The sequence below is a fragment of the Lynx rufus genome, unplaced genomic scaffold (genome assembly GCF_022079265.1).
Source record: "Lynx rufus isolate CCGP_SWC_20201006 ecotype Redwood Valley unplaced genomic scaffold, mLynRuf1.p SCAF_9, whole genome shotgun sequence".
In the NCBI taxonomy this organism is placed as follows: Eukaryota; Metazoa; Chordata; class Mammalia; order Carnivora; family Felidae; genus Lynx; species Lynx rufus.
In genome coordinates this window covers 69,385,812-69,400,736 of record NW_025814897.1, presented here as the reverse complement: position 1 = coordinate 69,400,736, position 14,925 = coordinate 69,385,812, and the positions used below count along the sequence as shown (strand labels likewise).

The window sequence follows — 14,925 nt, the reverse complement described above, 5'->3', positions numbered from 1 at the left end:
CAAAAATAAATAAAACCTTTTTTTCTCTCTCAAAATAAATAAAAACTTCAAACAATTTTTTTTTTTTTAATTTCAAATGCACGTCATGGGCCTCTCTCAGACCTGAGAGTCCCCTGTTGATGAAATGCTGACGACGGGGGTGATTTGGCACGCCCAGATACAGTGTGTTTGCACACACTCGGGTGGATGGAAGGACTCAAGAATTAAAAGTCCAGGTCCAAAGAGAAAGGACTCCCCCACATCTCCATGGCCCATTTTTATTCTACTAGAGGTGCTGGAGATGTTCCCGTGTGCTGCGCTGACTGAAAAGTTCTTCGAAAAGCTCATGAAAGTTTGATGCTTTTTTTTTCTTTTTAAAGGAAATCAGTCAAGGAGGAAAGGAGAAAAGTCACCAGCTTTTGTATGTCACACAGCTTCGGAACATGGCCGTTTCCTTTTGCTAAACACAGTAAGGTTGGACTCTTACTGCCCAGCGTTCCAGGACGTGCCTGAATGGGACACACGTCCGGAAGCAGGAGAGCAAATCAGTGGTTCCTAGCTCACCAAGTTGTTCCGTGCAAGTAAAAGGAGCCTCTCCAGGCTGGCTTAAACCTGCCTCGGCGTGACGGTAGTGGGTTGCGTTACCTTGGGCAAGTCATTGAATGCTCTAATTTTCTTCATCTATGAAACAGAGTTGTACTTTATTCTCTAAAGCCTTTCTGGCTCCAAAAGTATTTGTGGCGATGAGTGTGAGTTCCATTTATAAGCAAATACGTCTTAACACACACAGCCAGAAACCACCGGCGAAAAGACAGTAAGATGTTAAAATTTGGGCAGCTCCTGGCCACCTATCCTAACAGAGAGAAAGCCAAGCGTGGAGAGGAAATTTTATCTCAAGTAGAGGTTCTTTCTGCACTTGACCTAGCTATTTGAGAATAGGCAATTTTCTGCAAATGGACTAAAATGTCTATACCTCTGATTTCCTACCTTTTGAAGTGGAGACACTCTACCTACTCATCTAATTTTAGAACATCTCCCCGTTTATCTATGATATATATTTGAAAATTAAAAGGATTAAATTTTATTATTTAAAATCTAAAGCAACCCTGCAGATAATAAGCACGGCAAGCAAGATCCTGAAATCAGAACCGACAGCCTGGCTGTTGACCCACTTAATCTGAAATGGGAGTACGGAACGATGCCAAGCTGAGAGATTTCAATGGAAGGGCCTCTAAATTGTCATTTGCAGCCTAGAGATACAAGCCTGGCTTGGAAGAAATTATAACTCTAAGTGTCAGACCTGAGTAAATTGCTTCTCTGTGTCACTCTGGTCTAATATCCTGGACTTTTGGGCGTCCCACTCCATCCTTACCACTCACCCCAAAATAAAGGGGGCAAGGCGGTTGTTAATCTACCCAAATAACTGACACTTAAGTAAGTTCAAAAATATACGTTACACTTGTACATCAGAATACTTTTATTCTAAGATGTTTTCACACCAACATTTCTGAAATGTGGATGAGATTTACAAAGGATGAGCACCCTGTTTTAACCTGAAAAACTGTTACTAAGTCAATACCAAGTTGCGGTCTGTGATGTCTTACAGGATGGGAAATACTCTGAGTGTGTGCGTGTCTATACGTGACCTTGCATGAACAAGAACACCGTGTCCTAGCAAAAAGCCTGGACAACTTCACACCGAGTCCTCATTACTGATTTTAAGTCCCTCCATCCCTAAGATTACGAAGAATGAGGCCACAAAAAAGCTGAATATTTAGGGAATGGAGAATAAAAGGCAAATCTCCTTTTCCAACTGAATCCTAACTCAAGCCCATGGTCTGAAATGTGCAAAATATTTATGGAGCAGGAAACACGGGGGCTTTAAGAACAAATGGCCCGTCTGTCCGAAGAATGAGGTCAGACACAGCACTGTGCCGAGGGACGCAGGTCTCAGAACCCACTCGACTTTCTTCCTTGTCCAATTTCTGGCACGCCATGCTGTCAATGGCCTTCCCTGCCTCAGCCACACGGGGTCCAGCAGGCTGTGTCACGCATAAACTCCTCAGCCTGAAGCCTTCCAAACTGTTATTGCCATTTAGTAAACAGGCTTTCATATTTCATGAAGCAGAGCAAGGCTGCTGCTATACCTCTGGGTTCCACAGACTGCCTCCTCGTTATGGTTTAAATGTGCATGATGTTTGGAAAGTGTCTACAGTGTAATATACGTGACAGGAAGGCGGCCAGTGTCACAAATGCACATGGCTGAAGCAGTGCACTCTTCAGACTCCAGGACATGTGATGAATCAGTCTCCAGACAGTATGGGAGTCTTATTCCCACTTTCCTCTGCTTCCTTGGCTTTTGATTACTCTGAGGAATCAATTATCTTATCGTTTTCCAGCACTAGCCATCAACAACGTTAAAGATAATATAAAGTTCACAAGCTTGCAAGTATAATATTATAGCTGTTATATATGGCATTTTAATGAACAGCATACTAAATCAATATACTCCAGTTTGTTCAGGGGCCGTCAATTTAAAACTTAAAGACTCCAATCTACTTTATTCGTAAGGAAGTCCACTGATACACCAGGAAAAATAGGCAACGTTGGAAAAAAAGACCATGGACTCAAAATCTCTGGATAGCTCTTAAATGTTTTTCCCCAAGTGCACTTTTCCCAGCAATACAAAAATACAGTACAGGAGAGGAAAGATAGCAATTTGCTTGCAAAACCACTTTTTTCAGGAAAAGACAAAACACAGGATGCTCTCCTAAAAAGTCATTTTGCAGATGTTGCTTTCACCTTGCACTATGTGGATTCACATGACCTCTGTGATTATTAGCGCTAGCCCCTGAGTACATAAAACATCGCAAATCTGTAGGATGGTTTGGGAGAAAAGATGGAGGGCACTTGAATTTTTCTAGCCATGATCCCTAATTTACTTATTATTAGAGAAAGCAGGAGTAAATACAAAAGGGGGCTATTTCGGTCGGGCAACAGCTAATGCCAGGGGGGGAAGGCACATTCATACTTCTCCCGACTTGCCATGTAATGAGTAGCAATTAATTCATCTTATTGTATTTCCAAATGCCAGAGACTCCATTCACATCAAAGAAAAAATTTTCAAGGCTTTTACTATTGTTCATTTTTAAATGTACTAAGCTATATTTAGTATTTTATAATTGTCAATAGTGTTTCCTTTAATTTTGATGTGGGGCTTAGCATCATAAAAGATTGTAGATGAAGATCCAGGTGATTTATAGGTGTGCCTGACAACACTACCAGGAAACCTATCATTGAGGTCAGCTAAAGCTAGGTCTGGGTGCTGAGGAAAAGGCAACCTTCTGACCATAGCCCCCTTTCCCCTGGGAGGTGACAGTAAGAGGCAGGAAGTAAATCTCTCCCGAGGAGCCAGAGGAACCCACGCAGGCAGCAGGCTCTAGTTTGGCTCCAGACTGAGTTCCAGCTCCCACCACTCATCTGCTGTTTAATTCAAATATACAGAAGCGCCTGGGTGGCTCAGTCGGTTAGCATCCAACTTCGGCTCAGGTCACGATCTCACGGTTCGTGGGTTCAAGCCCTGCGTCGGGCTCTGTGCTGACCGCTTGGAGTCTGGAGCCTGCTTCGGATTCTGTGGCTCCCTCTCTCTCTCTGCCCCTCCCTGGCTCATACTCTCTCTGTCTCTCTCTCTCTCTCTCTCTCAAAATAAAGAAACATTTTAAAAGATTAAAATTAAATAATTCAAACATACAGACACGATGAACAGTGAGAGATGATGTGAAAGCATCTTGAGTCAGAGAAATGAGCCCTCATCCTTGACCAGTATTCTTTGGGCAGAGCTGCATGACATCATGTGAAGAGTTTGGGCTTTGGTGCTAAATGCAGATCAAATGCAGACTTGGGACCCTGGGTAAGTCACCTGGCCATTGAGCATCTGCTTCCTCATTTGTAAAGTGAGGCCGAGAACAGCGCCTTCAGGACTGCTTTGGGAATTGCATTAAGCACTCCCCAGGGTGCCCGCAGCCTTGCCATTCAGTGAACTTGCAGTCTCTGGGGCGCATGTGACCCAAAATGCTTAAGACACCCTGGTCCTGATCACATGAACTTTCAGCTCTCTGGTAGTCTACAGCATCGTAGGCACTGGGGGCCGATTAACAACGGGATTTCTCTAGCAAGCGATAAAAACGGAGAATGAGGGTGTTTCCGTTGCCCTTAAAAAGAAAATCCAGCCCTGGCTCAGTTCACACAGAAAGGTGAATGCATTCAGCCCTCTGTTTACACTGTGAGTTCCGCATCACCACACGGTTGATAAGAGGTTCTAATTCCAACACACCCAAGCCCGAGAAATAAACGGTCTCCACCCTTAGCTTGAACTCAGGTAAATTAAAAACAAGGCAGAGAAAATATCACTGGGGAGAGAGGGTGAGTGCAAAAGAACCCCCTGAGGATCGGAAGGTATCAGGAGAGGTGCCGCGTCATTTCCCAAATCCTGCGGCCGGGCCAACTGTCTCAGGACTGGCGCCGGGACAAAGGAGGCTGTGGTTTCAGGCTTCCGTGGCCGTGTGTACCGCTGACAGCCATCGCCTGAAGGAGCGGGGTGGCTCAGCAGGCCACAGAGAGCACCGTGGGTGAAGTGAGGCGTGTCTCCCCTGTGGACGGGCCCATTCGTGGCCGGCATCGGTGGTGACACAACCGGGAGGTAGCCTTGTGAAGTGCAGCAGCGCCCCCAGAGAAGTTCCTGAACTCTCCGCGAGAATTAAATCAACAATTTGAACTTTAAGCTCTCTGCTTATTGGAAGGAACGGCAGATTGGGAAGAATGGCCTGCTCAGAAATCAAATCACAAAAGGCCACCAGGGTGAGGATGAAGAAAACGGCCCCGGGGAGCACATGTAGCTCGTAAATTAGTCACCAACGACTGGACGCAATCGGACACTTGCGGGCCCTTTTCTGCTCTCGTGGCATGACGCAATGTCAGCAAGTAGTGGCTTTTCTTCAGTGCGAGTCCAGAGCTGGACATGAACACGTCCACCGCCTAAGATGTATTCCTGCTGAGGTCAGGGCAGAATGAAGAAGCCCTCTTTTCCTCGGAGTACCGTCTGGACTTGGGCACTCCAGACCCCAGGAGGCCGGCCCACCTTCTCAGGAAGATGACGACGGTCCACAGGGGGTGGGTGGTCTGCAGGTCGCCTTTCTGCGGCCGCCAGGGAGGGGAGGCCTCTGGGCAGGGACTGGACAACCCCTCGAGGCAACTGAACATCCTGAGATAAGAGACTCGGAGGAGGAAGCTCGAACTAGGAACCCTAAGCAGCAAAGAGAGACTGCTTCGTGTGTGGACCACACTTCTGCGTTCTTTTTATAGGCTGGGATAATAAATCGCTGCGCTTCCAAAAAAAAAGGGGGGGGGGCTAATGGCCTCTTGGGCAATTAATGGTGAGCGAAATAATTCAAAGTAGAGAATAACTTCTAGAGCTGTGGGCCAGGCTCGGGACCACGCCGCACGCTGTCTTCTCTGACAGGCTGCCGCTTCTCCACTGCTCAGCCAGAGATCGCAGTGAGGGGCTAACCTGCGGGTGAGGAGGAGACGCGCGACAACAAATGAACCTGCTCTGGGTGACATCTGCAGGTGCAGCTGGTGACACGAGGTCCGAGGGAGGAAAGTCGGCATCCTTGGAATTGCTAAAGGCACGTTCCACCGATCCACAGGTCCTTCCCACGCTGCACCTGTGAGGCTCCATCTTTACCTTGTAACTACAATCAGGCCTAGTTACAAAGCCGTGTGTCACCTACAACCACCCCAGAGCCTGTTAGAGCAGTGGGTTCAAAAGGATTTTGTCTGGGCAGGGACTACAACATGGCACGCCCAGCGCTGCGGAACGATTCCCTCAAAGCTAATAAGCTCCATCTTAGACCTCCAGTTAGCGCTCTGATTTGTCTCTTAAGGCCCGTTAGTCCAAGAAGATTAAATCAGAAAATAAAACACTGCAAAGCGTATGCTTAACGCCCAAAATTCTGGCACTCTGGTCACAAGTGCCTTGCATTTCCTTATCCATTTTAGCAGGCTCTTGAATCTCAACGGGACTCCGCCAACCCCTTCACCCCTTCTTCCTACTGGCCCGGCTTCTCTGCTCCTGGTTCTTCGTCTCCTCACAGCACTCCTCGACTACCTCAACCATCCCCTCGATCTGCTTGCCCCTTGCCGCCCTCCCTTGTGCTTACAGTCTGGGGCCAAGGCCATCCCAAATGGCTAGCCAAGTCTATCTTGGCTTAGGCTTCTACATACATTATTAATTTCTTAAGTTTATTTATTTATTTTGGGAGAGGGAGAGTGTGACAGTGAGCAAGCAGGGGAGGGGCAGAGAGAGAGAGGGAGAGAGAGGGTCCCAAGCAGGCTCCATGCTGTCAGTGCAGAGCCTAATGTGGGCTCGAACTCACAAACCGTGAGATTGTGACCTGGGCTGAGATCAAGAGTCGGACGTTTTACTGACTGAGCCACCCAGGCACCTCTAGGCTGCTTTGCATAAACAAAATGTCTCATGTTGGTGCCAATGGCTTTAGCACAAATTCAGAGTAAACGATGGATACAAATCTAGACTCATTTTAGGACAGGGGCAAAAGGAGAAAATAGTTTTCACTGGATTTATTTTCTTAGGGAAATAAATGGCAAGGAAAGATACCATTGCTGGGGGGTGGGGAGAAGAAGGAGATTGTGATTGGCTGGGGAAAGAGGTTGGGGAGAGGAAATTAGAAAAAGAATAACGTTTTGCCATTTGATTTCTTCCACTGGAAAAAAAAATGAAGAGAAATACATCATAATGAAAATGATCATTTCTGGTTGGTAGAAACAAATATTTTATAGTAACTCTCTTCACTTTTTCATGTTGTCCTATTTAAAATACAGCAGCAAGAAACTCGTAGTTAACTGATGCATCCCCTCAGTGAACTACCATTACTTTAAGAGAACCCAACCTTCAATAACCTATACGTTCAATGCTGCTATTGAAAAGTGTACACTTTTCAGACTTAGTAAGGAGAGAAGTTTTAAACATCATTTACTCTTTAAAAAACATTGAGGAAGGAAGAGAGCACAGCAGTCAAGGGGACAGGAGCGGGAGCCAGCTGAAGAGACTGTGTGTGTGTGTGTGTGTGTGTGTGTGTGTGTGTGTGTGTGGCTGCCCCTGGTCCAGGTCAGCACCCCTCTCACTCAGATCCTACAGCAGCCCCTGAATTAGGCTCCCTGCCTCCAGCTCTGCCTCCCCCTAGCCATCCATCTGAAAAGGGTGGGAGAGAACTTTCCAGCCCAGAGCACATCCCACGGCTCAGAGATGAACCTCATTCTCTCACAGAGGATCTGGGACCTTTCTGTTAGGCTTGCCCAGGTCCATCCCGTGCCTCCAAGTAATAGTGTTTTTCATGGTTCCCCAAACACACCGATATCTCAGGGGAACTGTCTTCCTTTCTCAGTGCCCAGTTCTAACAGCACGCCCTCCCCAAGTCTTTCTTTAATTCTACACTCAGAGCTGACCACTCTTTTCACTGGAGTCTTTGCACCACTCTATTCAATTTCCACTGCAGAGCCCCCTAGTTGGGGAGCAGTCTCCTGGATATTTAGTATTTCCCCAATTGTGGCCAGAAACAACAGAAATGTTAAGTGTTCCTCAAGAACAGAGATTGCTAATTTGATTCTCTATGCCCGACATGTACTCGAGGGTCTAGAACACTGGGTTCTCCATGAAAAGTTTGCTGTGCTTTATAAAGTTCAAATCTCCGTGGAAATCTTAAATGTCCACAAAATGAAAACAAATTTTGTTATGACAGCTAAAACTAAAGTCCACACATTTTGGGGTGATCTGGTTTACGAGCAAGCACTCTGAGAACCATTTCTGCACTAGCAGAAGAGTAAGGCTGACCTTTGGGTCTCATTCTAACAGATTTTCAAGAGCATGACTTTTGTAGTAAGGATGACTCATCCTTAATTGGGACATGAGCATGACCACGCTCTTCTTGAGTCTGGTTTCTTCACAGGAATATGGCAGAACCGGCTGCCAAACATGGACTGTCCTGTAAAGGCTGCAGGGACAGCGGACAGTCACCTCCTTTTCCCTTTGCCTAAGGCAGTGTGGTTTTCAAACTGTATTCAGTGGAACACCCCAAGAGGCCATTGCTAAGGCTAAAAGAGCATGAGCCCCAATTAAAATAGTTTACTCATTTATATATGAAATGCTTCAACAAAGATTTCAACCTGAAACACGAGTTTGCAGCTTAAAAAAAGGCTGGAAAGTCACCAGCCTAAAGAATTCGACCGCACCCTTCCCCAGGAAGGAGGGAGGCTTACAGGCACGAGGGCTCCCATGGAAGCCACGCCTGGCGGCGGCCCCAGGTGTGAGCAAACCACTTTTTCAGACTCCAAGGGAGGCCAGAGGGATGAAGCCTGGCTTCGTTCTCTTTAAGGAGGGCCTCTGTCCACCCCAGAGAACACAAATCCTTGACTTCTGAGCACATAGGAAAAAGGCCCAGCAGCGGGGCTGAAGCAGGCGGGGCAGGCCATCAGCCACCTTCTCCGGCGAACCTGGCTACGTCTTCCCAGGCAAAGCACGGTGTCTCTTTTTGAAGTCTGGACCCTCACTGCCGCCCCAAGGCCCGCCCAGAAGCTATCGCTGTTGTCTGTGGGGATGACTTCAACCTTCCACAGCGAGTCTGCCTCATTAATGAGTGTGGGAGGCCAAGGCAGTGTGGCCGTCTGCCTGACCCCACAACGAACTCAGTGCTCACCCCTGCCTCCCACGAACGTGCTGGGAGACACCAGACCTGAAGGGGAAAGCACGGATAAGCCGGTGAGACCTACCTCTCCTGACGAGCCCGCTGCCTGCCTGGTAATGGCTGGTTGGGAAGGCTGAGGAAGGCATCCCTCACATCAAATGCCCACGGGAGGCGAAGGCAGCAACATGTCCACTGGCTGTCACCTGCCAGTCTGGTGACAGCCAGTCTCACTCATTCTCCTCGGCTGGCCTAATGCCCTCTGGGTGGTGACACAGCGGCACTGCGACTAGGACCTCACTGCCCTGAACTACGGATAATCACCGCAGTGCCAATCACACATTAGGTCCACATTCTGACCAAGGGCTCGAAGTTCACAATTCGCCTTGTTTCTAAAGTGTGGGTGCCGAAGAGAGGGCTGGTGGTCAGAACTGCACGCCCAGCTCCGAGGGACACGAGGGGGGGGGGACGACATGGCGCGTGCTGGCACAAGACCTTCTGCTTGAGAACACTCTCCCATCTCCACTGGGTGAAACCCCGCCTCAAAGACCGGTGGGGTAGGCGTCAGAAAGACCTGAGCTCAAATCTTGGCAGCGACGTGTGCTGGGCTTGGTAGCTTCGGGCAAACCAACTGACCTCCTGGCTTCTTAAATATTATCCCTCAAAATCTGAATAATGGAACTCACTTTGGAGTGAGCTTACTGCATGAGAGGACACGTAACAGACTTTGCATACACTCACTTGGTCTTTGCATTCCCCAACAGCAGCACCGTTGCTGTGCAGCCCGTCCCTGGGATTCCCTCCACGTTTTCTCCGGGTGCTTTCTGCTAACACTCATCTGACAGTGCCCTCTATTCCGCCTTCCTATTTCCACGGCCAGCTCTGTGAATAGGGGGCTGACTGTTAACTGCCCACCGTGATGGACACCATGCCTGGAGCACTCCGTTGGTATTAGCTGATGGGAAGAACAAAGGCCTCCCTTTTCCCAAGAATAATGTGGTAGGGAGGAAGGAAAGGAACCGCAAGAAGATGGAGGTGGTTCTTGGAGCTGAAACGCTGAGCCGGTTGCTACCCTACTGCCTCTGTTTCCGCCTCCTCAGTGTGTCTGTCCCAAAGGAGAGTGGGCCAGGGCTGAAAGGAGGGGGAAAGTCATCTTTTTTTTTTTTTTTTAATAAGAACGAACACAAATACAACAACTGTGTTTGCATGATGTACGTGTACATATAAAGTACTGGTAAAGTGTTTCCACGGAGGAAGGCTCTCAAAATCCCTGAATAAGAAAACGAGTACTTCCGATATCCCATGGGGCTCCCTTCTGGGCAGGAGAGCTTAATTCATCACGTAAAGGGCTTTTGGTCCAGGGCTGTGTGCCCTGGGTGAGCATGTAGGAACCACACAGACGGTACAGAAATAGAGCAATTCATAACATCGCGGATGGAAACACAGAATGGATGTCTGTAAACTTGTTTGAACATCATTAATTCGTTAGCGCAGAGAAACTAGATACAGAGTCAGAACTTGAGCGAACGCTGGGGGAGTTACATCCACATAGAGAGGACGGCGCCTTTGGTTAAAAAGCAGGGTCTGTGAAGTTATCTTAATCTTCCAACTGCTCAGCCAGTCAGCTAAAAGCCAGCCACCATCAGCCACACGTGCGAGCGAGCCAGCATGCAGCCCACTGCAGAGGGCCACCAAATGCTCCTTCCTGGTCGCTAGTCCTGTTACACAGCCAGCCTTGTTTGCATAAAAAAAAAAAAAAAGTTGGAGGACTTTGGGAAGGATCCCAGTGTTCAGCATTCAGTGCTGTGAAATCGCACTTCGTTCTTTAGGTTTAGAACAAAAACAAATTTAATTAATGTATGGAAAAAATCAAAATGGAACAACAACAAAAAAAGGCATGTGGGAAGGGCAACAATATGGGCCACAAATTCATTTTTATTATAAAGTAAAGCTCTTCTATGTAAACTATAATTCCTTTGCATTTTTAAAATGGGGCATTATGGAAAGAAAAAGTCACTTATCTTTTACTACAAATTTTGGAAGGGGAGAAAATACGGAGAACTTGCATTTTAAAAATCTCAATGCCTCCATTTTTGCTGTGAAATGTATTTTCAGAGACTAGAAAATGAGACACATGTAAAAAACAATTAAAGTAAACTCAAGTAGAAATGGAACTGCAAACACGGATTTGATTAAGAGCCTTCCCATCTCTTAAGATTTTTTTTAAAGGCCTTACCTCAAATTTCTTTTTTAATAACAGAGCTGTACCCTTAAAAAACAATATTGAGCAACGTGGAAGAAATCTGGCAGAAAATACTGTCTGTTTTGAAAGAATACTTGAAAAATTACATGAAAAGACATTTTTCATAAGTATTCTCTAAAATACATAACAAGTACAAAAAAATGACTTCTAAATATTTTTTAAAGTAATCATGAGAACTACTCTAGAAGTGATGCATTTTATTTTACTTTATTACTTTTTTTTTTTTTTTTTTTTTACAATTTCTACACTAACTTTGTGTCTCTGGACTTTTTTTCCTCTCCCAGCCCAGGGCTGTTTGGTGGACATTTGAAGGTTAAAAAAAAAAAAATCATGTTTCTGAGCTGAAAAGTTATCAAGACCAGCTTTCTGCTGCATTTGCATTGTTATTAGGGACACACACACACACACACACACACACACACACACACACACTAAGCTTAATGTGAGGCTAGTACAGAAACAGAGATTAGACACAAAGAAATGTAAACAGCTCTCACATGCGAGGAAACTAGGTTACGAGAATCCCAGCACCAGGCATTCACCAGTCACCATGGAAAACAGGAAGTGAGATGCATAGCAACCACAAGCCAAAAAGCAGGAAAGCGCATACCTTTAGCTTGGAATGAAAATCACGAGATTTCCTTCTGGCAAGAACCTGAATGTGACTAGACACCTGCAGGGTAGGGGAAGGGAGGAAAACAAAGGAAAAGCCTGTAACCATGGAGATGAAAAGCCCCCTACAACTGGGCAAGCCAGACGTACCTTAATGGCGGCTTGAATTTCTCGAACTTTCTTTCTTGCTAAGACCTGTATATGACTAGACACCTACATTGTTCGGGTTTATGAGGGGAAACAAAACAAAACAAAACAAAACAAAAAAAGGAAATCAAATATAAAATCGCTACTCCTTGGGAGGGTTTTGGGGTGGGGGTTGGGGGAAGGTTATTTGCATCTCAACAAAGCTCTGCAGTTAGGAAATACACAGTCCCAGCCAGACACCAAGCCCCCAGCGCTGCTCTAAGCTTTTCAGACTGGGTCATCACTGCAGTGACTTGATTCAGGATGAAAGTTAGGCTGCTTTTAGTTTTCTCACCAGGGAGAAATCACGGGCACGGGATGAGAGGGGGAGAGTGGAGTTGTTTTCTTGATGAAATTTAAAAGGTGGGGCTAGAGGTAAATGAAAATATTTATAGCTTCTCAGGATCAGGAGGGAAAATCCCTCCTTCTCAATTTAGAAGAGACCATCCATAAATTAGCACATTCTGCAGAATCAAAAAGCCGAAGCTGTCGGTTATATTCTGATCTCATTAAGAGCTCTGGATTCTGTAGCAAATGTTAAAATAATACCGACATGTAAATTAGATCTCACAGAGAAATGGACAGACCCAGTCAGCAGAGGGGTTTTTTTCTCCCCCCCCCTTATAAATATCTTCAATCCTTCCACTCTTTTGGGTACTGACTGGGCGCGAAGTGGATTTGCATATTATTACAAAGCGAAAAGTGTGAATACAGCCAGCCAGCCATCCTGTTAAAAATCTGGGTTGAAAACCACACGATTTGCTGAACAACAAATTCACATTGGAGAGGTATCACCAACTGCTGCCTAAAAACATCCCCAGGATGCCGGGGTGTTGGAAACCAAGCCAAGCCCAGCTTCGGAAACACAATGATTCCACTGGGTAAACAAATTTGCATCTCTTTCAGTGGGTTACATTTGGTTAAATTTAGAAGAGTCCCAGGTGAAGGGGTTGGGCACGGGACTAGGGCTCACAGACCCAGCAGAGAGATAGCCCAGGTCCACTGCTTTCAGTATGCTGGGAACTGGATCTATTTCGGAAATTTAGAACCCTCCATTGAAAAGTTCAGCAACTCGGACTGAGAGGCAGTTATTCCATTTCGAACACTATACTGACTATAAAAACAGGATTGATGGTAACAAAAGATCCTTTTATCTTTAGCTTTATCTTTGAGTTTCAATGATTTTTGTTTGCAAGTTGCCTTTTTTTTTTTTTTTAAAGTACAGAGAAGCGGGAACTCCCCCATCATCGTCACCCCTCCATCCGGCTCCTGCTTTTACTTGTTCTCCCCCTAATTTTGTTCTTACATGATTCTCTGACTTGCCTAGGGCCACTGTCCACTGTCACAGGGTGGGGGGAGCATGCACCGAACAGACAGTGCCCTGCCTCTGAGCCCTGGCAGGAAGCCATGGCCCTCTGTGCTGACTCAGCAGTCGGGCTCCTGGCGGGGGCACATGTAACATTCCTGGGGAAAAGCTCTCCCCGTCATAAACACTCATGAAAACAACTCATCGCTGAGCAGAGAACCGGAGTCTGCTGCTCATACTTAACGAGATCCACAGTTAAGCTTGCCTTTTGGTACGATGATAGTTTTCAAAATCCGTGCCAGAGAGATCAGCATAGGTCAATATTAAAAAATAATTGTGCTCTGTTAACAGCTCACCCATGAGGTTTGTTCGAGGCTCTTCCCCCCTTTGCCTTTCTCTCTTCCTTTCTCCGTTTTTAGCTAAACACGAATTGCTCATCCATTCCAGTTCTGAACTGGGTCAGAGATTTGGACCGCTTTACGTCAGAAGGAACGGGGAGAGAGCCAGAGCCCTGACAAAGGGCAGAGGAAAATTCCTGACGCTACTCTGCACAAAGGTATTTAAGTTATAACTTCATTTCAGTCACAGCAGCTACTGACAAAAAGCCATAGCTTAAGGAGCAACAGTTCCCTGGACGCACATCATTCAGTATTATGTTCAGGCCAACAGTCATGGCTGCCAGTGTTACTTTTGCATCGAAATGATGACTAATGCAGAATTGTTCCAGGATTTTACAATGCGCAAAATCTCAAAATTTCGTGACTTCCAAGTGTACTTGCACCTGCAGCGTCTGTAGCGTTTACAGATGCGCAGTTCGGGAAAGAAACAGAAGTATTAAAGTACAGTACCAGACCAGTGCATACACTGTCCTTGGCAGTGAGACTTTCCCATGTGTGTATAAAAAGAACTCTGGAGACCACATCGTAAAGGGTCACTGAAATGATGAACAGTGAAAACTGAGCCAATTGGAAACACCTCCAATACTGACGTCCTTACAGGGAACTCAAGTTGGGGGCTCCTAGGAGCCAAAGCACAGCCAGCCAGTGCAGCCAAAATGCCTCGTCGGGCCATTCGCTGACATGCACAGTGTCCAGGTACGTTATTTTACCTGTTTTCTGGTCCTCGTCTTGCCTGTCCTGAGTTTGATGTATCTGGCTATCAATTCATTCCTACCTGAAAGAAAGAAGAATTTACAATAAGATGGGTTACTTAAAAAAAGAAAAAAAAAAGCCACTGAAAGCTAAGAAGTTAGAACAAAAAATTTTCAAAGTTGGAGCTGTGTATCTATTCATGCCAGAAAAATAAAACAGTACGATTGTTCGCAAAAATATTTGCTAGGGGAAATTAGGATAAGGGCATTTAATTATTAGGATCAGCAACTGAGGGTAGAAATGTGCCTTTTTGTTTCTTTACACGTTTGTGCCTAAAGAGGTGGTCAACCTGTACGAGCAACAAACACAAGGCTTTGCGCGGGAATCCACAAATCTGTTTCCGTCTTAGTTTCCATGCCCATTTCGCTGCACCCACGTTTCCATCCCTAGTTCACTCCAGTTAGAGTCATGAGAGCCACCGGAGACTGACCTGCTGTGACCACAGAAACCCCACAACAAGGGGCTAACGACATTCCCGAAAGATGTCACTGTCCCAGTAACTAACTATACACGAGATCATGTTCATGAAAAAGAAAAAGAAATGACTTAACTACCTCAAAGCTTTATAACCTGTAGGGGAAAGAAAATGCCTACAAGAATAAGCAAAATCTCCCGGCTTTACCCCACCAGGAGACGGAGATGTCACAAACAGGTAATCTGACTTCGAAGAAC

The 14,925-nt window shown here is 46.1% G+C and overlaps 1 protein-coding gene across 1 annotated transcript in view; it reads right to left on the bottom strand.

The window, feature by feature from the left end:
* Window positions 1-14,925, bottom strand: part of TEAD1 (TEA domain transcription factor 1) — a 177,510-nt gene that overhangs the window by 56,851 nt on the left and 105,734 nt on the right. Inside the window, exons 2-4 of the mRNA XM_047072209.1 lie at window positions 14,211-14,275; window positions 11,761-11,823; window positions 11,609-11,671 (exon numbers count right to left, since the gene is read on the bottom strand). Coding sequence (XP_046928165.1) covers window positions 11,609-11,671; window positions 11,761-11,823; window positions 14,211-14,275 — 191 coding nt within the window. The remainder of the gene's footprint in view (window positions 1-11,608; window positions 11,672-11,760; window positions 11,824-14,210; window positions 14,276-14,925) is intronic.